Source organism: Strigops habroptila, chromosome 2, assembly GCF_004027225.2.
Source record: "Strigops habroptila isolate Jane chromosome 2, bStrHab1.2.pri, whole genome shotgun sequence".
Classification (NCBI taxonomy): Eukaryota; Metazoa; Chordata; class Aves; order Psittaciformes; family Psittacidae; genus Strigops; species Strigops habroptila.
Window position 1 is genome coordinate 27872811 of NC_044278.2, and position 24112 is coordinate 27896922.

Here is a 24112-nt window from a genome sequence, read left to right on the forward strand (position 1 = left end):
GTAGCCAAGGGCTGTCTGGAACAGTGACCCAGATGTCTTGCTGGTATGCAAATATGACTATAAGTCAATCACCTTACTCTATAAATAGTGGATTGCCCAGGGCCCATTGAGATTTCCTGTACGGCAGCAGGCTGCAAGCCAGGATCCCCTCTTGAGTAGCGACACTTCTCAAGGTTACTCCTTGAGGCTGAGAGAGTCCTTGCTGCAACAGATTCTCAGTGAGTGATTAATAGGATGCTAAATTTTGACATCTTGGCTAAATGGCATAAAAGAATTGATTGCACATACATAATTCTTTAGACATAAACCATTGACCAAGTCTGGGACTAACTCTGGATCTAGCTGCAGCTAGACTCCTCTCTGAGGAGTTTAGAAAGCAAGAGAATCCTTTCTGAACCTCATTACTCAATGGGAGGTTCTCCCTGACAGTTTTGTCTGTCCCTGACCTCTATGCAGTAAATAATCAAGTGTACCTTGCTATCAAACCTTGTTAAACCAGTTGCATTTACTGTTGCACTTTGTTAACTTAGTATTTTGTATCAATACAGTTGCTTCTCTCTTTGAGTGAAGCCCATGACTCCATCTGTGACAACTGTCTTGTTTCATTCCTGAACTTCATCCTGTCTACCTTATATTTACCTATATATTTATACTTACAAAAAAAAAAAAAAATCCATTTCTAGACGGAAAGCAGATGCATATTGCACCAAGGGAGGTTCAGAATACTGCTATTTTGATGAAAACTCTCACACGGTATTGACAAAAGCCTCTACGTCCCTGTTTCCCTAGAGAAAGCAGATAGAGTAGGAAAGGTCTGGAACAGAAACAGATCCTTTTACCTCTCCAGTACCAGATATGTTTGCCAGATGTGACAATGGTACCACTGAACCAGGATTTCTCTAGGAGAATTACAGCATCACACTTTAGGCACAATTCTGCAAGCAATTCCAACTAGCAACCTTAAAATGAGATGGAGAGCTGGCACAACAGGACTGTAAAGCTAAGTTTACTTTGCTAGTACATTAACCCCTCCTCTGCAGGAGGCTCAGCTGAGAAGCTAAGCTTGCATCTTCCCCATGCAGGAGAAGTAAGTAAGTCCTTAAACTCACCAAGCATGTTGATGCTGCCCACAGTGGGGAGTTTTGGCTGCCTGCCCTATAGTTTTGAAAGCCAAGTGACATTTGCTCTTGCACTTACTGTGTAAAGACATACGGGTGTCTGGGCATCAGGCAGACTGCCCTCTTGAATGGCATGCAGCACCTCTGTTTTGCCACGGATAACAAACTCTAAACGGTATTGATCTCCCGAACAAAACTCAGACAAATTGCATCCTTTCATGCATTGCCAGGACTGCTAATGACATTCCACAGTAACAAAAAGCCTCTACAGGGTATATACATTATAGCTCAGCCTCGAATTTGTAACCTGAAAATTAAAACAACATGAAAATTGGTTTAACTGCTAATTACTTAGACTAGTCGCGTTGCACAGTAGATCTGCTCACCAAATACAGCATACGGTACAGAGAGCCACCAGCTTTCCCAGCGCTTTCAGTCTTGAGTTTACGGTTAACTCTCCAAAGAGCCGACATCGCTGCAAGGGCAGTATTGCCAGAGCTGTCACTCATCTAGGAGGAAAATCCCAGTTCTCCACATATTCAGCTGATCCGAAAGGCTTCCCCACTCCAGACAGATACTCTGTGCTGCTTACTTGGCACGCAACACAGAAGATGGCTGCATTTTAATAAGGAAAGGCAGTGACCATATTTCTCTAAGCAAAGCTTTTCCGCATGTGTCATTTGCTGCTGGCCTCGTTTGCTCACCACATCAGCTGGAATTAAGAGCCAGCTACCGGTCAAAGCTGAGAACTCAACGCTGCTTGTCATAGGCTCATTAAGAGCAAAACTTCAGCAGAGAGGCTGAAATGCAGCAAAGCGGAGGTGAAGGCAGCCTGGGAATATAAATGTCTGTTGCCTGTGGCTGAGCATGAGCCGATTGGCTATGAATGGCACTGCCAAAGAATATTAAACATCTGAAGGGACAGAGGTGAAGAATTAAAAGAACTTAAAAAAGCCAGTTACGCTACTGGAGCACATAGCGCTCAAATCCCTGTTTTAATCCTTTCACATCTACTGCAACACGTTGAAGGTTTTGAGACTTAATTCTGGTCTTGAATAACGCTGCAGAGAGAAGATGACCTATTTTCTCTGAAAAAAAAAACCCAAAAACAACAAACCAAAAACCTCCAAATGTTATAAGCATGTACACACACAGCCCATTACAGAACACCTTCCCAGCCCCAAGTGCTGCAAGGTAATTTGCTTTCATTGCAAGAAGCAGATGTCTTTAATTAGAAACAGGGAGAAATGAGTGTCCTGCAGTATTTTAACTGATGACAGTTTTTAAACACATCCTCAGTTAAATTCAAACGATCATTACAGGAAAAAAATATGGACAAAGACTGATCTTGACATGCAACACAACACCTATTTTAGCCTTGAGTAACCTGCAACATTAAGAGCTTACACATATACTCAGTTTTCAGGGTACCTCCTTTGAACCTAAATTTATTCTAGAATATATAAATGTCCAAAATAGTCAGGTCACCACAGAGGCAAGTAACCACTTAAGAAATTACTCTGCTATGAAATGTTCCCGATATTCTGTTGAACTGGAGACTGACAGAGGGTTACCATCCAGATTTCATAAACAGCCTGAAACTTGAATTCACATGCTAGATGAAAACAAGCCTGAAAAGGTGGCGTAGAGGTCACATTTCCCCAACTCTTCTCCTTCCTAGGTCTATCCTCATCTTGGCTCCCACAGGAAACAAGGAGAGAAAGGAAAGTCAGGAGCCCACCCCAGAGCTGAAGCAACTGGGAGCACAACTCAGGCCACTGCCAGTTGCATGGCTTAAAGGAAAAGAGTTACATCCAAAAAGCATACCTGCTTGTTACTGTTCACACAGATTTCGACCAAAGAGATACTGTACCTGGGAGGGCTGACTGACGCAAGGCAGGCATCATGAAATTAGATACAGAGTGTGTCCACAGAACAACAGCTATCCCACATCAGTGCACTGCCGAGGCCTCAACCCACCTTGGAAATGGGTTTCTAGTGTTTTATCAGAATAGTTCTACGAATATCTCATTTTGGGGTTTTTTTTATATATATATATATATATACACATATTATGATTACTTTGACAATAGTGATGGATAAGTAAACTCTACATGATCAGGTCTTTAGGATATACAGAAGATAAGACTTCCAGAAAAGGGGGGAATTCCTCAAAGCTATTCATATACCCTCCAAATCCTTCACCACCATCAACAGCTTGGAGACTTTTGCAGATTAAGAAACAAATGCACCCCTACTAAGGAAACACACACCCACATGCACACATGCTGGCTGGGGGAAGGGAAAGAGACAGCTGGGAGGGAGGAGGAGGAGAAGACAAGGCACGTTCAAGTTTCTCCTGTGTCATACATCCACCTATCACCTACATGGGAAAGCTACAGGTAAGTCAGAAGGGACCCAAGCCCAGCTTCTGATAGGATTTCACAGAGCTTACCTTCACAAAAAGCCTACCCAGCCTGTGCTACAGGAGCGGATGAACGAGACCTGCAGCAGTGCATTCCTCTCCTTTTCCCATGAATTATTAACTCTCCCCTAGGATCGCTTTGCTGGTTGGAGAGCCGGAAAGTTTCCTCAGAGAAGCTCGAAGCTCTCCTCTTCTGCAGTGCTCTGTGGGCATGAGCAGTCCGCCAGCACCACGGCACGGAGCGGTGGTGTTTGCAGGATTAAGCCCTGCCTCAGGATCATGCTATCGCAAGGCAGAAGAGAACCCAAACGCTATTTTTGGATCTTCAGCTGCTAATGCTGCATCTGCGCTGAAAGAAGGGGAACTCTGCTTTTAGCTGGGAGGCTCCAACACAGTTAAAATGGATTTCCTCTCCTGCCCAGCAGTGAATGCATAAGAGTGCTCCTACCCTGTTTTTGCCAAGAGGGGCAGAAGATAAAGGTTTCCCTGAACTCCACCATCTAAGTGAGACTGGAAGCTGTGGCAGTAATGGCGATAGAGAGGAACATGCCCCTCCTGGTGGTATGAGGGCAGAGTGTTTCACTTCCCATGTACAAAAATAATAGCACCGAGGACATCAGCTTAATCTTCTGTGCCATAATCCTAGAAGCATGGAAAGGTGTGGCAGTGCACAGACAGGAAAACACCTTTGCTTTTTTCCTCACCATACCAGCCGGTTGATGACTTCCCATGGAAACACATGTGTTATAGACTCCCCACTCCCCACGTACATCAGCTTTCCCAAACACAAAGAAAAGCAAACGGATTAGGAAAACCCTCCCATTCACTGAACTTTTGTTTCTTCCCCTCTAGCATATACTGGAATATAAGCATTGCAGAATAATTTGGGGGGATTCTGTAGCTTTCATTAGAGAGGAGCCAGAGAGAAAGCCCACTTAGAACAGAGCTCTTCTATGTGAACAGGGACAGCAGCATTCATCAGTTTGCCAAATATTAAGCACATTATACATGTGCACATGCATACTACATGTGCACGTGTCCCTTTTTTTTTTTAGGAAGACCATTTCAAGCAGTTTGTCCCATAACAAACAGAATACGAAATAAAATGCCTCACTCCCCTCTATATCACACAAACAAAACTAGACATATTTCTAAATTTTAAAAGAAAACATGTACTGTTATCAACATTTCATTTACAGAAAAAAAGATGTTCTTCTCAGTGGAAACCGAGGCTTGTTAGAGTTACAAGTTACTCTTCCAATATATGAATATTAAGCATTAGAGCTGCTAATGCACATTTCTCAGTTTAACTAAATCTGCTGAGCCACAGAGCTAATCATGTAATCCTTACGCCTTACTTCGGGCAATTGCAACTCTGAAGACCCATGCGGCAAGATGCAAAATGGAACCTCACAGCCTGTGCACAGTTCAGAAATAGAAAGCTACAGAAAACACAGCAAGAACATTACTCCCCAAGCAGCTGTGTGTTATGTTCAGTGCTCTTCCACAGCTTCAGCAGAAGAGACTCTTTTCAGAGCATATGAAAATCCCACTTATTTACAGTTAAAAATCCCAAAGTATCAACAAGCTCTTCCACTTACTGAAGAAGAAATTCTTTGTACTTACAAGAAAAAGTTCCGTAATAAAACCTGGAAACAAACTGTACAAGTAATCACCTTCTCCGCATGTATTTCATGCATAGGAATGTTTTCTGTTATCTGACTTCCACTGTCTGGCTATCAAAGACAAAACTACAGGCTAGCATGACATGAGAGATCAGGAAACAAGAGGCCAAGGTCCTTTCCTTCCTTTTGCTACAATGACAAGTAGAATAGCACAGGAACCAGCTCAGAGCTCGCTATAACACATTTTAGTTAAAACAAGAGCTGAGAAAAAACCACACCTGTACATAAGCACAAACTGAATGAGAACTGATTCTCATTAGATCATTAATTCCGTAGAAAAATAGCTGTAAGCTCCCACCATCACCTATGCAACAAACAGCTAAAAGCAATCAGTATCTTTAAAATAAACTGACTTGATGATCACACCTAATGCTGTGTAAAGCTCCCCAGCATCAGAACAAGTGCAAACTACCAAGCACTGCAAAACCTATCCCTTAATAGATGGCAATTAACAATCCATTTGCACAACCTCTTAGCTGTAATTGGAAAGTTTTCCTTCAATTTAAGGTAAATTGGCTATAATTACTTTGCATTTAAAAACTAGCATGTGCGCTATACTATTGATTTAAGGAAATACTGTTTAACTTGTATTCCTCCTATGCCTAGAGATCAAAAAAGAACAAGAAATTGTAGTAATTCACCTGATCTATTAGTTTAGCTGCCCTGCTTTGGTGAAGGAGGTAGTAAACCAGTCCATTTAAAACTATGTGGGAATATTATCACGAAATACCAAAGATGTAAACCAACCCTGGAAAAAGGGCAGAAGTCTTGCTTAAGAGATAGTGATGTACCATAATCAGAGCTGTAATTTGTTACACTCAGTATCATCTGTAAACACCTTAAAGTAAAATCAACATTTTACCAGGAAAGATGCTCTGATCATGTTCAGCTGTGAAGGCAGCACATCAGCTGTGACTGTTATAGTGCTTTCACTCCTTGTCATGTGAAAATGAAACTTTCTCACCTTGATCATCTTATCGGCCTCGTCAGATGACTCTAAGTCTTGTGCTTCTGCCTCCTCTGGAGCTGTCTCAACAGAGCTGTCTGGGTCGCCGCAAAGTGAGTGCCCTGCTGAAATTGAGATGCGTGTGAAAACACAACCATAATTTCCAGAAATTCAAAAAGCTGGGTGCAGCAGACATGGAGTTCCCATGGAGGGCCAGGCCCCATCCTGCACACAAGTACATGCTAACAAGATGTTATGCCAAAGGCACCCAATGACCTCAAAGGACTACCTCGGTTTACAGCTGGGGCCAGGTTTAACTACAGGTGTAAAAATAAACAGGTTATGACCACACACACTAGTTAGTAACCATGAAAGCCGATTCAGAGATAAGGCTAAAATGCCACACTGAAATTCTTATGCTTAGTATTAATTTCTTGGCTGGGAGCAATTGCCTACCTTTATACTTCAGCAGTTTCAAATGGAAACTGCAGCATGTGAATGGGCAGGCTGTGCCAAGAAGCAAGTCTTGGACAGCCCTTTCTCTGAGTTAAGTTGAATGTGATGAATTTAAACTGCTTGCAGTTTTGGCCTAACACACCCACTACTGAGTTTCTATGTTGATTTTTAAGGAAATGAACCCCGGTTTAGCAGGTTTTAGGAGTCTATTACATTAACTGAAAACTAAGTTTCATTTCCATCACTATGTGGCAACAACTACGCACTCCTATACCTGACCACTTTTTTGGAGACTATGTTGTTGGTACAGCCAGTGACTCCTTTGATTATTGTAAGTAAATGATGAATTACCTGCAAGTGACAAAAGAAAGAAGTAAACCCAGTGTGAGAGCTCTGTGCACAAATAACTTTGGGGGGGATCTAATTCTCTGACTCAAATACCTATTAGAAGCAGTATTACTACACCTGAGCCAGTCTTCACAGAAAAACCCGCCTGCGTCCTGCCACATGAATAGGACAATGAATGTCCCACCACTGATTACACCTTTTATTCCATTCCATTTATTTTTCAGGTAATGCAGAAAAGCCTAACCAAAGGCCAGTGGATGCAGCAACATGGAAAATCCCTGCTTTTCAGAATCCAAGACTCAACAGGCAATGAACATAATTCTTAGCTGTATTGTTAGCATGTAGCGTTTAAACATTTTGGTGGGAAATTGACCCTTTTCTGTAGCAGAATAGATTGTTTTTCAAACAAGTGCTCTTTGTTTGTTTGCTAGCCCTACGAGTAAAAGCAACCAACAAGTAAAAGCATGCTATCATATTGTCACCCAGTGGTCTAGCAGCCATCCCCTCCTGTTCACTACTAGGCTGAAACATGGACATTTTAGAAAGATTAACAATGATTTAGTGCATCAGATGCAGCACCATTTCTACGTTAGTCCCATGCTGACTCTGATGTTACTTGCAATTTTTCAATTAGACGTTTCAATTTAGGTAAGTTATGTCTATTTGTCTGTAAGGAGCATTTGGCTAGATAGCAGTGTTGTGAGCGAAAAGGCCACAGTGATGGTAACACACATCTGTTACATTGATATATTTCAGTTAAACACTGTGTAGTTTGGCCAAAAAGGCTGTAATAGCATGGATGGCCTTTTAAATTCAGATACAATGGCAAGCTGTTTTAAAATCAAAACATTTTGAAAAAACAAACCCTGATTAGACCCATCTAGTGTATTTGTTTATATTTATACCGGAATGAAACACATTTCATTATATAGAAATGATAGTCTGTAAGAAATATGTTTCCTAAATGGGTAAGAAAAATTCCGCTTTTCTCAGTCCTTCATTGCAACTGAAAAGCCACAGCTCTTCTTTCAAGGAGTTTCATGTTAACACATGTTACATCCTAGGTAAGATTCTCTGCATCAGGACTGAGAGCACAGATCCAGGTCTGGGTTCCTCAGTACCCAACTTCTAGCTGCTGTTCTTGCAAGCTTTCAGCTACCACTACCAAATACAAATTGCACAGTTGTACAATATTTCCACTTTGTTGCATCCAGAAATAATTTGGAAAAATTGGAATCTGGAAATAAATTCAGATCATATTCTGCGTACTCAGATGGAGCTACATTGGACATCAAATGAAATTAAAAGGACATTAAGAGTAGTTCATAGCTGAGATTTGGAAGACATGCTTCTCTTCTGAAAAGATAGGGTTTACCTTTAAAGAAGATGGGCCTGTGGGGATGGTTTGGCAACACAAAATCTAGTTGAATAAGTGTTTTTTTCTGTAAGAAATTAGATTTTCTGAACCTTTCCCAGGTTTTATGAACTCGGACTATCATATTTCTGGTCTCCCTATTAATGTGTGAAAAAATTCTTAAAATCCTTAAGCTATCCATTAAAAATAAGAGAAAAAAAAAATGTGCTACGTGTCATAATTTGTTTTGGGCAGTATGTGTTTTTTCACTGCAATTAATTCCCCATTATAAGCCCTGTGAAATACATCTTACAGCTGTTTCTCACCCAAGCCAAGGCAAATAATGTTTGTTTGGGGGTTTTGGCTTTTGCTTTTAAGCTACCACTTTTTCTTTTCCTGTATATTAAAACACCACTTAATCTGTTTCCTGCAGTATAAACACTTTACCCAGTAGACAGCAATCTTTCACTTATGCCTTAATGAGTAGCCACACAGCACATGTGCTCAGGGTATTTCTAATGTCTTAAGCTGCCAAAGCCAATGTCAACTTCAGCAGGTTTATCTGCTGGTTGTTAAACACAGGCAATCAGTTCAATAACGCTGCACACTTCTGCTTTTTAATACCTTCCAGTTACCATCCCATTTCTGTCAGGTTCATTACATCATTTTATTTTTGCCCTGTAAATCTTTATTTAGCTCTGCAAGGAGCCCTGAGGACAATGTGCTCATTTCCTTCTGCAGCACCTGAATGCTGCCCAACCACTACCATTTGCTAGGGATGATAACACATGGGCTTCGCTTGACATTAAGGAATTACAAAGGGAAATCCAAAAAGCAGCAGGAAAACAGGGTCAAATCCCTGTGGCCGCCAGCACAGATGGAGGTCACACAAGCTCCCAAGTTGCCTCAGCAGTGTAATATCCATGACATTATGACTAATGTCCATTAAATAACCCCTACTTATGGCCAGAACTAACAAAATAAAAGGAAGTCTTATATCACTGGAGCAAAGGTGCTGGGTCTTAAAGGCCTGGAGAATCACGTAAAGCTTAAGCACCATGCCAACACTTGGCTAAAATTTTCCACAGCTGCTGCTTCCAATTTGCAGAGTTGCTGTCGCTCAAGATTTTAATGAGACTTCAGCAATATTTGGTAGTGCTCTTAAAGCCCGCTTCTAGGTGCCAGATTCTTTTTTTTCTTTAATGCAGTGGAAATAAATATTCCTAGCCAAGGCCTGTCAGCTGTGGTGCAAAGCTCAGAAGCGTGCATCCTACTAACACAAAAAGCAGCATACAAATCAGAGAACCCCACATCGATGCCTTATTCCCGAGTATGTGGAACGGGCAATACTGAATTTTGTCCTCTCAGGGGCAGCATCAGCGAAGTGCTGGCAAGGGCACCCATCTGCCAGCATGTTATACACTGTGGGCCAGAAGCTACTACAGGCTTCAGTGGTTGAAAGCTTTGGTTTGTAACTTCAAGGTGCTTTAATATCCTAAGCAGGTTGTTTTACACATCTTGGCGCACCATACAACACCTTGCTGTGTGACTGAGGCAGAGCTTTGTGACTCCTGCAGCCAGCCAGCGTCAGGGACTGAGGAGTTCAGCCCAGTGTCCTTCCCTGCCTGCCTGCCACTGCTCACTCCCTGCAAAAGGTGCATCATGCTCCTCTGTACTTCTTTACCCAGTGAAAGTCAGCAATACTGGAAGTCATATATAGCGATCGCTTAATCACTTTCAGTGGAAAATAAGGAGTGATCCCCATCTGATCTGAAACTGCAGGAGAAATATGGACCAGCAGAAGGTGACTACCCCAGCTGAATCCCAACCTAGACACTGGGGTGTCTGTGCTCCCGCAAGAAGTGCTGCGAAGGTTTCAGTGGCCAAGTGCTTTCAGCAGCTCATGTTTGACTGTAGCCTTAAAAGAAAAGAATATCACTTACTTGGGCAGTTGAACAGCAACTTCCTTAAACAGAAAGTGTCATTTCTAAATGCTGCTGGGGAATAGCCCCGTGATGACAACAGAGTACCTTTCAGAAGAGACTCTGCCATTAAAAAGAACACTTTTAATAGATACTGCTAAGGAACTGTCTCTTAAATAAATTTTTATTTGAAATAAAATTTTGCATATAAATCCACAATAAAAAAAGTAAGTATGCATTTTTTTTCCTTTTTAGAAGAATTCTGGTTAGCTTTGGAACACTGAAACATGAAAGAAGGAAACGTTGTTTTTACACTGGGGTATTCTGTCCCAGTGGGGCATCCTCCCCAGGTGGATGGCCTAGTCAGTCACTTGTAATATGCTTGAGTAGCCCCTTTGGAATAAACGTGAGTTTTCACAGATGTAGAAATGAAGCATGTGCTCAGGGACCTTGGAAATCAGGGATCTTGCGGTCAGAAAAAACAGCCTTTTCTTCTGCAAGTACCGTGCTGCAGGTTCAGGTTTGCGAAGCCGGCAGGGGGAGCAGCAACACAGCAAGAATATGAAGATGGTGAAGGACAGGAGCACGTATACTTACTGCAGCTAACATGGGAAGGGTCGGAAACCTAAAGCCACAATGCAAAAACTGGTGTCCTAATAGCCACATTGCTTATTTCAACAGCAGATCTGTCAGTCTTCGGAAAAGCCAGGAATCATAGAATTGTAGAATGGTTTGGGTTGGAAAGGACCTTAAGATCACCTAGTTCCAACCCTCCTGCCATGGGCAGGAACGCCTCACGCTAGACCATGTTGTCCAAGGCTCTGTCCAACCTGGCCTTGAACACTGCCAGGGAGGGAGCATTCACCACTTCTTTGGGCAACCTGTGCCAGTGCCTCACCACCCTCACAGTAAAGAATTTCTTCCTTATATCTAACCTAATGAGAGCTCTGAACACAATTCTGACTGGAGCAACATCCTTGAGCTTTGTCTTTTAAGCTCTTAGCAACAGATTTCGTGAACACAGTTCTGCATGTCTCTAATTATATGCAAGATCCCTAGATTGCTGCTGGAGTATATGCCCCTGGAATTGTTAAATCAAGCACTGAATGATAACAATATCTTCTAACATGCTACAAAAGGCATGAAATTAGTCATCTGCCTCAGGAAAATAACCCTAAAGAAATTAAGGTTACTGTTAGCCTCAGCTTGTTCTGAAATCCAAATTACTTAGCCTAAGGGGACCTGTGACAGGACGATGATGGAATGAAAAATAGTGGCCATTCTTATAGTACAATCAAAGTTTGTTTCCATTTTATACCATAGTCTTGAGACTTCAGCCTCTGGTTCTCCTGCTTTCTGAATGACGAAATAATAGAATCCTTAAAAATATCTAGCTGTTTCATATCTGGGAGATTAATACACCCATTCAAAATAGGGGTATACTTTCTTTTTATACATTTTTTATACATTCTGCACAGTGATTTATATAGCTCGCAGTTACCCCTGAAGAGTTAGCCCTCACACTACAGGTCTACAAAATACAGGAGCATGCAAAGCCTGAACCTCAGAAACTCTACTCCAGAATAAAAAAAGGCAGTGAATTGTGGGGAGACTACAAACAAATATGGATAGTACTTCCATTCCCAAATCCCCTTCTAATAACAAAGCATCTTCTTTATGATTTTGGAGCCATGTAACACTGTTTCCAGCTTTCAGCCTCTCATTCCCTGGACTGAGTGGATCAGAATGGGGAGACAAAACACTCCTCCTGGGGAAGGGAGACAGCTCTCACTGATCCTTCTAGGCATTAAGGAAAACATGCTGCAGGGCTCTAGACAGAATGAGAGCTAGTCCTCAACCAGATTTATGCAGACTGTGTTAGCAGGAGAGAAGACTGAAAGCCAGGAAAAACAATAATAGAGAAAAGAAACAAAACTTGTGGCTCTACAAGACTGATGCAGCATTAATTCCTAGGGGAAGGTATATATCACACCCAAGATGATATTTTTTCTCATCAGTTAGAGATATAAAATCCAAGGTCATTTTAAGAATAACCTTTTAAATAAACACAATGAAGTAACCACTGCCACATAGCTGATTTGCAGCTCAAGCCCCAACCTCAGTATATATAAGGTACTTCCAGATAATGAAACAGCTGTAAGAGACATTGTTTTTAACAGGAGCACTGGCAGTCACTTCAGGGAGGTCGACTCCCAGAAACACAGCTCCTCTTTGCTTCTGGAAGACCTCCCACTGAGTAATAAGGAATAAGGAAAGCTTCCTTAAGAAAAATGTAACACAACATGTTTTTGTTGAAAACATAGAATATGATTTGCCTCGCACAAAAAACCTACCCTTTGCTGCCTTCATAGCCAGTGATGAATTGCTAGTGAAGAAGATAATGGTAGGGCATCAGCATGATCAGTCAACCAGACCTTGAATTTATGGAGAATGGATGTGCCCACAGGTGATTCATAACTGCTGGCATTCTGGCCCAGCAATGTTTCATCCCTGTGCTGAAAGGGGAGCCATGCTACTTCAGGACCAAGGGAAAAAGCTGCATGCTATAAATAAAGCATACAACAGGAATCACTGAGCTGATTTGCCTAGCCAGCCAAACTGCCAGTAATCAACAAGGACACAAATAAATGGGTCAGTGGGTATTTCATACTTGACTGCTCTCTACAAGAAGCAGTAGAGCTGAAATCAAAAATCTAAGATAAAGTCACAATGTCCCAAATAAAAGCACATACCCCTTTTCAAAATTTCATGTGGATCCCAATTTAGATAACAAATCCCTGAAAAAAGCACAGGGCCAGAAGAAAGGCTTCAGTAAAACAGTGTGTTCTACAGGCACCTAAACAGAGAGAAATCGATGGGGAAGATCAAAACACCTGCCTCCCAAATGCACACTTGGGTGCAGATCCTTGTTTTCACTCCAGCCTCAGGCTAAGTCATCCCAAATTAGAGCATCAGCATTGTTTAGCTTTAAGTACCATCTTAACGTCATTCTTCAGAGGCATATTTCATATGGCAACTACAGGTGCTTTCAGAAGCTGACAGACACCTGCACATCTGCTGATGAACTACTGTGTTGCTCCTGTTGGCAAAAGAAGTATTCCTTCCCCTTTAAGGAGCAATGAAGGTGATTCCCACCTCAACGCTTGCTAAGGTTTGAACGAAAGCAAACGTCAAGAGAGCTCTAGCTTCTGTGCTGCCTGTCACCTGAGAGAGTGAAAGAGGTGACTACAGCCCACCAAAAGTGAAGAGAAGCTGTACTGAGAGAAATCGGAAGGCAAAAGGAAGCCCCAAAGCTTAGCCCCGGTCCTGGGGAGCTATTTAAGAAGGAGGTGCTATGGCCCACCAGACAGTTCACATGCTCTCTGCAGGACACAGAAGAACAAGCAGCCGTTCCACACCACTGCAATAACCATAAAAACTCAGCTCAGGGGAAGCTAACAAAGGAGGATAGACATGAGTTGAGAGCAGCACAAAGGAAGTTGTGTCTACAAAGCAGCAGAGGCAGGAGGTCTGATTTTGCCGTGACACATCCATCAGGCACATCCTATATCTTCATATAACACAGATTTATTACTCGACACTGTTAAAAGGCAAATGCTAGGCTCTTCAGACACGTTTTGCAAACTGTGCACTATCTCACCCTCAGCAAGTAAAAGGACCCCTTGAAGACCCTGAAAATACTGATGCACAGAACTGACAGTGGCAGAGAAACTGCTTGTTGAGACCAGCTGTTGAGATCCTGTGTTACAAAATGTGACTGCTCTGCCTTAGAGATCACCATGTTGCATAAATACAAAAGTCCCAGTTCCCAATTCTTTGCACCCAGGGCAGACACTCACTTCAGTGAGAAGTCAGAGTACAAGGACTCAGCACTCAGGGTTTCAGCAAACAAGCGCAGGCAAAGACAAAAGGATGGGGCCCAAGAAGAGCTGGTGTTAAATAGGAAATGGGGGCATCTTGTGGCCAGCTATAAAAATGTACAAGATGAGCTTGATTTTTCAGCACAAAAGCCTAACTAGTTAAAGTTCAATGAAAATTAAAAGGGGAAAAAGTCCTTCTGAAAATGTTCCATTTTAACTGCCTTTGGGGGTTTATCCCACATCTTATATGAGGTTGCTTTTATCAGTCCCCTCGGAGGTATTTGAAGTAAGCTGGTTTTAAGCTTTCTTGTGTACACTATTCCACTTGTTATGAATATCACACTCCCCGAAGTCAGACTAGGGGTCCAGCTTTCCCTTTCCCTACTACATGTTCCTGTCACATGAACAGTGGCATTTTGCTAGATCACTTTTAGTAAGCATTTTAAGCAAAACCAGAGCAGCATCCAGAAATACTGAAAGGTAGGCTGTACCTCCCTGACCCTTTGCAGGCAGACATGAGTCAGCCTGGTCCTGAGCCCAAGCAAACTGCCTTTCACTGTGGCTCATTTGCTCCAGCTCAGTGTCATGCTAAGCACACTGCTCCTGGGTTAGCTCCAGTTTGGACCCAGTCTCATCCCAGAAGCCCCTGAGTGATTGCAGCAATCAGAGAGACATGGCCTGGGAGGAGGCTGACTTTAACACCAGTGAAGTGCATTAACAGCCCTGCACCTACTCCAGCTTTTTATTCCAAATGCCCAAAACAAAACTAACTCATGGTTGCCAAAACAATTATTTTGAACATTTCTGAAACTTTTACTCTGGGGAGAAAATAAAGTATTTTGACATATTCAAATGCCATTTACTTTTGACTGACAGTCAAAATTTACCTTAGCTCAGAACACTTTTGATTATCTAGAAACTATTTCTTTTTGGCAATTCCATTAATTTTTCTTGCATTTTAAATTATTAAAAAAAAAAAAAAAGCAAGCAGGTATGTCCAGTATCCTCTTCCATTTTCAAGTACAGGGGGGCATTTAGAAGCTGACAAGTAAGACTTGACTAAGCAGGTAAGTAAGAGGATACATGGTGCAGAAGCTTTCCTATCTTGCAGAGGTAATGACTAGCAACCACCAAGATAGCATCCTGCCCTTCTGCAGCCATTTCTCTTATCCCAGCACAGATGCTTGTCCTCAGCTGGTTCAGGAAGCTAAACTAGTGGCAAACAATTCCTGTTTTGAGGAATTTTTAATTTTTTTCCTAATTTTCTGTCAGTTCAGTTCTCTGAAGAGGGCAGCATGGTGGGCAGGAATGCTCCTTGCCACCAGAGTGTGCTGTGGGACCAGTTCGGTCGTTTGGCTGTAATGTCAGTCCTTACCTTTAGGTGTTTTGAACTGTCCTTGTGAGTTATTTATGCATGTCAGCAAACACACAGCTCTCCTGTGCTCCTGGCTAATCCCAGAGAGGGGATTGCTTATTCCCTCTTCCTTCCCTGCCATACATATATCCTGTGGGCAAATCCAGAGGTAAAGGCACCTCCTGAGCAGCCCAGAAGTAAGCAATTAGTTCCACGACTTGCTGTAGGCACAACTAGATGATGTGACACGCATTTGGTGATGACATGTGTTTCACAGCCTAACCGTGTACGCAGTCATCCTTCACTGCTATCGCAGATTACACCTTACACCTTCCAGAGCTCCTATGTATTATCTGCCCAGCGCATTCAGACTGTAATTCTGCTCACTTATATCATGGAAGTTATACGCAGGGATCAATAGGATTACACCAGCACATTGTAAACATGCATCCTCCTCCTGGTAATTTCTACATTGAACCCAATACCTTGGTTGCTCCCAGCAAATGCCAGTGTGCTGTCACTCAAGTCAGATGGGTTTTCCAAGCGACGTGGTGGTGGCTGCATTAGTTTCTGCCCTTCCTCTATCTCAGGATAGGTGCGCACAGTAAGAAACAGTGAAGTCTGAACAAGGGCATCTTTCAACAAAGCTGAGTCCAGATCTTCAGCAGCTTTCTTGTTAATCTCCACAATTTCATCGCCAGCTTTCAGGCCTGCAACACAGCAAGGAACAAGTAAGACTTGCACAGTAAGGTTTCTCTTACCCGCAGACATCAAGGAGCTCAGCTGGGCATTTATGAAGTGCCAGACAGTGTCATGTCTAGCCATAAAGTAAACATTAATGACTACAAATGACATTGAAATTTGATAGACTTTTGTGAGACCTGTTGTCAGGCTGATACTCCAGTACCATCCCTAATAGCTGGGTGCCCAGGAAATCCCTCAGAACATGCCAGCAGCAACATATCCCCTTTTTTGTTTCAGTATATAAATATATACTGAAGGACAGAGTCAGACCTCTTAAGGTGCTGCACACAGGATGGGGAAAGGATGGAGTAGCTCAGCCAGGGTGTATGGTGTAGGACTTCAGATAGCCTCCTCTCTGGCGCTGCCTGAATCACATCCTAGCACACAGATCTTCAAAAGGCACATTTTAGCACTTCCTAGGTTAGCCATTGTTTTTTTCCAATGTGATTGCAGGAGTTATTTATAGCACCAGTGCCCAAGGGAAAAGGGGATCTGCAGAGGAAACAGCTGACTCCCGCTTGCTTCAGGGGCAATACCACCATGCCAAGAGGTGACGTGCAGCCCTCCGAGGTGCCACAGGAAACCTGACCTTCCCCTCAGCCAGCTGGGCCCGCTCTCCAACTAACAACAGCAAGCTGGGCCAGGGTTTATCCCAAATAATCTTTAGGGTCCAGCAGGCAGCAGTGCACCAGGGCACATCAGTGCTGACAGCCACAGTCACTGGAGCAGCTACTGCAGCTCGTCTCCACTTAAGGGTGATGCTGGTAGTCCCCGGCATGCATCCCCCTCCAAAGCCAGGCCACTGAGGCACAGCTGATGGGAACACACTCTGCAGTGGCCACCAACCCACTGACAGCAGTGGCAACCCAGTCACTGTCCTGGCATTTACAGAGATGAAAGCTGGAATTTACAGGATTGAAAGAGCTGCTCTGTGCGGGTGACCTGCCCTCGTGCCATGCAGTCCTCTGGCTGGGCAATCATGCGAAGGATGAGTCTTGCCATCTTTGAAGCCTGGATGAAAGGCCTGACTTCATGGGCCTGAGCTACAAGCAGAGCTCAGCTGCATCCTCCAGGATTATCTACCCTCAGGTTGGACGGAGCTTTGAGCAACCTGGTCTAGTGGAAGGCGTCCCTGCCCATGGAAGAGGGGTTAGAACTAGATGGTCTTTAAGGTCCCTATCTAGTCTATGATTCTAGAAAGAAACATGGAAGGGAGTAGGCTTAAGACCCTCATTCTTCTTTAAGTAAATTGAGATCTTTCTAAATGCATGTAATTGTGCCCATAAACTGTAGTGTGGCGTGCTGTTCCAGAGAGAATAATATGAACTAGATAGAATAACTACAAAGTAAATGGACTGTAAAATCATATTTGAAGCAAGGACAAAACAAGGCAAGTCAGGCATTTCACGTTATTTCATCTATTCTACTTAGTGATGCCATGTCATAATAGTAGTACATTAATATGCCTGCAACCATAAACATCATATCTGGGGCTTCATTTACTCTTTGTAATCCTTGTCTTGAACCATTTGTGATAAAATATCATGTCTATCTAGTATAATCAAGTACCACAAATTCCGACAATGGTCTAGCTAATGCAGAACAACAGAAAAAATAAAAAGATAAATAATGAAAAATATTAGGAGAAAATAAACCCAAAGTTTTCTAATTGGACAAAAAAAAATTGAAAATTAAGTACTGTAACTCATCTGATTAGACTTACAATAGGAGATGCAGTCAAATGCAAACATGCATGTAAATAATAGGAGGAACAGAATTTCCCTCCCTGCTGTTTGCTAACTGTGGCTATCTTGTCACAATATTCTGTCAAGTATTGTTCATACTGAAGTGGCTTTTTATATCAACTATGAAGAGCAACATTATCACTGAATGCATGTTATAGCATTTCAGCCCTACAGGAGGCAGTCTGTGTTCACGCATGATTCCTTTGAATCAATTCATTTAAACTGTTGTTCAAACGTCAACTAAAAGCATAACAAGGAAACCCTGCTGAAACCCCTTTACCTTCACCATCATATTCTCTTTGCTCCTCACAGAAAACATGAAGGGCTTTATCTCCTTATGGCAGGCTGGCAGAAAGCTGTCCCCCCAGTGCCCATTCAGGGCTTTTGGCAGAACACCCATCCTGTCAGCTAGGGAATCATATGGGGCTGAGGCAGGGTAAAGAGGGCCAGGAAAGAGAGAGATGGTCTTTGCAGGCTTAATAGAAATACACAGCGTCTCCAGAGCCTCCAGCCATGGTTTTCCTAAGTTAGGGTTAGAGGCTACAGCTGAGCGAAACCCCAGGCTCCCTGCAGCCAGAACTGTTTCTCCCTCCCCTGCCTCCTGCTTCTTTCTTCCCAGTTTCTAGCTGTACAGTCTGTCCCTCCACTGTGCCACTTCTGCCACTCACTTCACTGCAACCCAAACTCCATTTGCTAGTGGGTCAGAAAACGAGACATGTATTTCTGCCATGGCAGTTTTCTATCAGGACAGCAAGGTGAATTGGCTCAGCAGAGTGCCAAAATCAGCACAAGGCAAAGGGCTCAAGCAGTTTGGGGGAGACCAGCCCCCGTTCCTTTCAGCAACAGCTAACTGTTGAATAAGCTCTGCAAGACACATAGCCACTCGCCAAGAAAACTCTGAAGGTGTTTCTGAGGACTCTGCGTACATTGGTTTTGAAGGTTATGAAGAGATGAGAGTCTTCTCACAGTTTACACTCCCCATGTTATACTTCAAAATCCAGTTAGGTTTCAGCTGTCCAGCTCTCAGACCAGCCCATCCCATGAGTGCACAAGCAGCAGTGCTGCCATATCAGAAAGGACAATGAATGGGAAAAGCAGTAAGGGCACAGCAGTGTCAGGGTTGACCTCAGCTTGGGTAAACTGCAGTTCAACCGTATGCTGTTCTGCCCTGGGATGAGTCCAGCAGCCTAGTTACCTCTGCCAGTTTCTGGTCCAAGCGCTGTCATGCTTCTTGCAAAGGCTGGAAGCAAAACTAGAGGCAGTAATCCCAGTCAGAGAGAACACTACGATGACCTCTACTGTACCCATTTATCTTGTAGTGACTGACTGAAGAGGCCCCCTGCTCCCCTGTCTAGCTGCAAGGGACATGCTGACCTTGCTACATACACAGCAATTCAAAATTAGGAGGTTAACTATATAGCACAGCTGATCCCAAAAGCAAAACAGCCATGTATTTGGTACCTAAGGTTCTTCTCAAAAGACCCTCATTCCTTTTGGACTGGGACCCTGGTTTAGTGTGTTTGTAAAGCTCCTATCTCAACAAGCTCATGGTCTATAACAGAATTAAACAAACAGTAACAAAACCACTTTTAAAAGTATTTTACCTTTCTTGAAAGCTAAGCCTGTCTCTTTGACGCCATTCACATACAGTCGACGAACCCCTTCTTCTTCCACAGAGGACAGAGAGAAACCTAGGGAGATACCCAGCAAAATGGTTAGAAAAAGCCAATCACTTCCAGTGTGTCATAACAACTGCACACACTACAGGTAAAGCTGTGCTGTCCCTGCACTGAGCAGTCAGGAATTCCTCCCTTCTCCTTTCCCTTGAACCTTTATAAAGGTAAAGGGAAAAATACAAAATGAAAGTGGCTTTAACAAAAACATGAACTGAATTTCTTAGTTTATATATAAATCATTTACAGCTTTATTTGAGGATATCACAGCTGCAAAACATTGGAACAGACTTCAACTTTTCTTGCCACAAAAGGTCACTTCAAGAAGTTTTACTGTTCACAGACAAAAGCTGTACAGAGCTGTGGTTTGTGACCCAAACCAACAAAAGCCAGGAAGTGAAGAGCTATGGCTGACATGACATCCTGAACTCAGACAAGGCATAACAGCTCCTGCTAAAGCAGAAGGACAACTTTTGCTTTTTCAGATTCCTGGACTGGACAAGTTTGCAAACATGCCGCTTTCCCTTTTTCCCTTTCTTTTCCTAGCTGTTCCTGGCACAACCTGTTATTTGCCAAGTCTCAGCTCAGCACGCACTTCTGAGCCAGAACTATGTTAGAGACTCACAGAATAGTCTTACAATGGAAGTACTAACACAGCCTTAATTCAAATGGTGCGAATGGTACTGTTACATTTGATTTTGGTGATTTTCTTGCCATTTGTGTTTGACGCCATGTAAGATAACAGTAGTAAAGGAAATACAATGTGTTTAGTTAAATACAGTTTGTTTATTTATGTTGAGAGTTATCTAAAGCAGAACATTTGCCTTTCTGAAACTTCATTGCTCCCTAAGTGGGTCTAGGCAACCATTTGCTCTCTCTTTTTCCAACTAGAAAAACATTTGCAAATGTCTGGGGGGAGACGCTTGTTTGACATGGAATCAGCCACAAGCCAAGAGGTGCAGGTGTGCTGGGAGCCTATTCTGACTTTAGGACTCCCTTCAGGTTGATGCTTATGGATGAGAAGTTATTTTTTCATCCATCATTTAAAAAAAGAAAAAAAAAAAGAAGAAAAAGAAGGAGGAGGAAGAATGTGGCAGCCTAGAAGCGAGGAGCATATGGCCCTTCATGACTTACTGAGCTACTTGGAATCCATATGCGAGCTCCTCAGCCTGAATAAAATGGAATTTGTGAAGCTCACTCAACACACCAACCTTGGCAGAGAGAAAAACTCTCGACTAAACACAAGAGCAGTTGTAAAATGTAGTGGTTATTGGTTGTCATCACCACAAAGACTACCTGGAAAACCCTTAACCAGAAGCACAGTGGAGCATGCCCAGGACTGCAGTTTGAGTCAGCAAAAATTTTTACTAATACCATGACCCTTTTTGCAACTGAAATGCTGTTTTGCAGCCAACCACCATACAGTTAAAATAAGGCTGAACTGAATCTCAGGTTTTCACTGTGGCTAAATGGAGAGATTAGCACACCTTAGCAGTTCCAAGCTCCCGTTCTCCTCCATGAGAAGACCTCTGCCTCCTCCAATATGCCAGGGCTAAGAGCATGTGTAGCTGCTTTTTAATTCATCTTTCAGTCAGAAAAAGAAAACATAAATCTTGAGCAGTAAGTACTGGCAGAATGGGCATAAGGAGCAATTACACACGTTGTCATCAGCTTTAAGAGATGAGAGATGGGCAGCTGACAACAGCCTTGAAATGGTCATCTCACAAATACACTTAACCCCTCCACAGACAGCGTATGTGACTATACCCCAAGCCTGGATAAACTGTTTTATTTACACAGTTGTGACAGTGGCGGATCTCATAAACAATTTGAAGCAGTATGCCTGTCCCACTGCAGTGCCATTGCCAGTGCTTTCACTGCCATGCAGTAAAGCAGAGCAGGGAACTCATCCAGATGAGAAATACCTCAGTCAACTGTGTGTATATATATGTATGTGTAGTTTATATATACAAATATATAGTGTGAATGTTCAGTTTCCATCTGGCTGAATTCCGCAGGTGCTCCACACAAACACATGTACGAGCACTGCAGGAGAGGAAGGGCAGGAGTGGGTGGATGCGACAGTGATTGCATAAGCTGGCATCACTGCCAAAAAGATTATCATCAAACTGTGCATGGACCCTGAAACACAGGTGTGAAGAGATGGGTGGTGACCCAGACAGAGCCTCTGCTTCACTGCAAAGTTTTGATGACAGGAGAACAAAAGTTGCACCTATGAGTGCACATGGCCTCACTGAACCAGCACAATACCTGAACAAATCTGCCTCCAGAAAATTACTTCAGCCTCCTGTGACAGACATTTGCTAACAAAAATGCCAGCAAGCTCCCAGTACATATACAGCTGGAAACTGGTGTGTCCCGATTTCTGCCCACACAATCTTTGTAAAGAGGCTGGTACCAGTGAAAAAGGCAAGACTGTCTGTGCCCAGGAATCAGCAACAGCATCACAGTGACACGTCTAACGCTGGCCAGATACTCCAGGAGTGCCTCCTACCATGGGCACACTGGTGGGAATAGAAACACTAGGAAATGTTCCCAGACGAGCTTTACCTGAAACACTCTGCTCCATCCTCTTTAGATCACTTGTACTCATGGTGCACTCAGGCACGATGGCAAAGCTGCTCCAAAGGCCTGCTAATCCTGAAGAAGCAGCTCTACCCCTCCCTGGCACCAGGATCTCTTAGCTGGCCCAAAACAGCTTGCAAAGCCAGCAGACTCACTTCTATTATCTTTCTGCCAGGCTAGTGAGCTGAACTGGCCTGTCTTAATTGCACCTTCAGTAAAATCATTTCACCTCCCTATCTTTGATACTGTCTGTTAAATGGAGATAACAGCACAAAGTCTACATTGTCGGGATTAATGAATAGCTACTTGTAAAGTATCTTGAAAATTCAAGGTGATTTACAAGTAGTATTATTGCTACAGCTGGAATACTAGCAACAGCAACAGGTAATGTCACTAATGATTTTCATAATCTCATCCATTTTCAAAATGAAGACTTTTCTAGTTCTTCTGGGAATTTGGACATGTTTTTAAATAGGCAGGAAGTATGAGAAGGCTTGAACAAAGCTACACAAAACCCCCCAAGTAATCATCAGAACAAAACATCCCTTAGTGCCCTAGACATCGGTTGCAGTACCAGGTCCTGACTTGTTCCTAGCACTTGCTGAAGTGCTTGTGAGGGGCTGAGCCCCAAGCACTGCCCAACCGATGAACCAATCTCAGAGGCAGCCCTGCTCACGCAAAGACTTACACAGGTGCTTAGATGCTTGGAGACTATGTGGTCACATTATTGATGTAGGTCCTTTTCAAAACAAAACCAGTAGCAAGAACCGTTAAGGAACTCTGTTAAGAAGCACCTATGCTGAAACTTTAAAGCTCTGATATTTGTATTGCCATAGCTTGTGAATGTGCTGTCGCTTTCTCTCTGGATTGTAAAAGTACATATTGGCAATACTAATTCTGTAAAGAGATTAAAAGAACTAAAAACTCAAATGCACCTAAGACACAGGATGGGAAAGGATCTCAGGAGGAACCTTAGCCTTCCTCAGCACCAAGACAGAATCAACACTTTACCTCTGCTCCTTCACCTGCACGTATTTCAGCCCACACTTGCCACTGTATAAACCCATAGTATCATTTCTATGATACTATAGAAATTCTGCTGCCATTCACAGTCATAGTAAGTTTTGCCTTTTTTTTCTTTTTTTCAATGAGAGGAAAGTCAGCTTTTTTGGGGTGCATTTAGCATTCACTCCCTGCAGGGTCAGAGCCACCGAACAGATGTCTTACACAGATGATTTCGTTTCACAGGACATGACAGTGCATTTCATGGTCTTCCCCACCTAGCACTTCAAAAAAAAGACATGAGAAAGAGAAGAAAATGCCACGATACCCCTAACTCCTGCAGTGCTTTCAGGCACAGCATAATTACTGAACCTAGGGCCATCACTGTGCTAGTTAATATTTCTTTCTTAGGCCTGCAATATTCAAACCACAATCTTTGTAGCAGAGCTCAATATTCCAATGGCCTGCAGCTGTATAATAAGCAGTTTGGGGATTCCAAATTATCCTAGTCATTAAAATGGAATATTTAGATAAACAGTAAAAAGATGCACGTTGGCTTCCTGCAGGGTAGGTTGCACAAATAACTTTAAAATACGCTACGGAACTGTAATTGCCAGACCAAAGGGCAAACTCACCAGGCTGGAAGTCTGTAACTTGAAATACTTGAAAGCTAAGAAATACGTCCATCCACACATAAAGATTAGGCATTTTGCTGAAATTACACAGGGAGGACTTCCCCTGCTTTGTGTTTTATGCACAGATTTGTACGGCATGCCAGGTTCTGGCTCCAGGAGTCCATGGGGCATCCTTGAGAGCCAGGCATGCACTGGGGCCAGGCTCCCCCAGCCTCAGGAACATCGGAGCAAGACAAGG

The 24112-nt window shown here is 42.9% G+C and overlaps 1 protein-coding gene across 15 annotated transcripts in view; it reads right to left on the bottom strand.

The window, feature by feature from the left end:
• The window catches only part of TIAM1 (TIAM Rac1 associated GEF 1), a 191875-nt gene that overhangs the window by 19064 nt on the left and 148699 nt on the right, over positions 1-24112 (bottom strand). For 12 of the 15 annotated variants that reach the window (XR_003990240.1, XM_030477422.1, XM_030477421.1 and 9 more), the window contains 3 exons: positions 19583-19669; positions 15975-16199; positions 6193-6299 (listed from right to left, as the gene is read on the bottom strand). Coding sequence is in view for 14 of the 15 variants with exons in the window: in XM_030477422.1 (XP_030333282.1) it covers positions 6193-6299; positions 15975-16199; positions 19583-19669 (419 nt within the window). In the remaining variant the exon portion in view is untranslated. Of the gene's footprint in view, positions 1-1504; positions 1896-6192; positions 6300-15974; positions 16200-19582; positions 19670-24112 lie in introns of those variants that run through there. The other 3 variants (XM_030477432.1, XM_030477430.1, XM_030477434.1) reach the window with 2 other exon arrangements.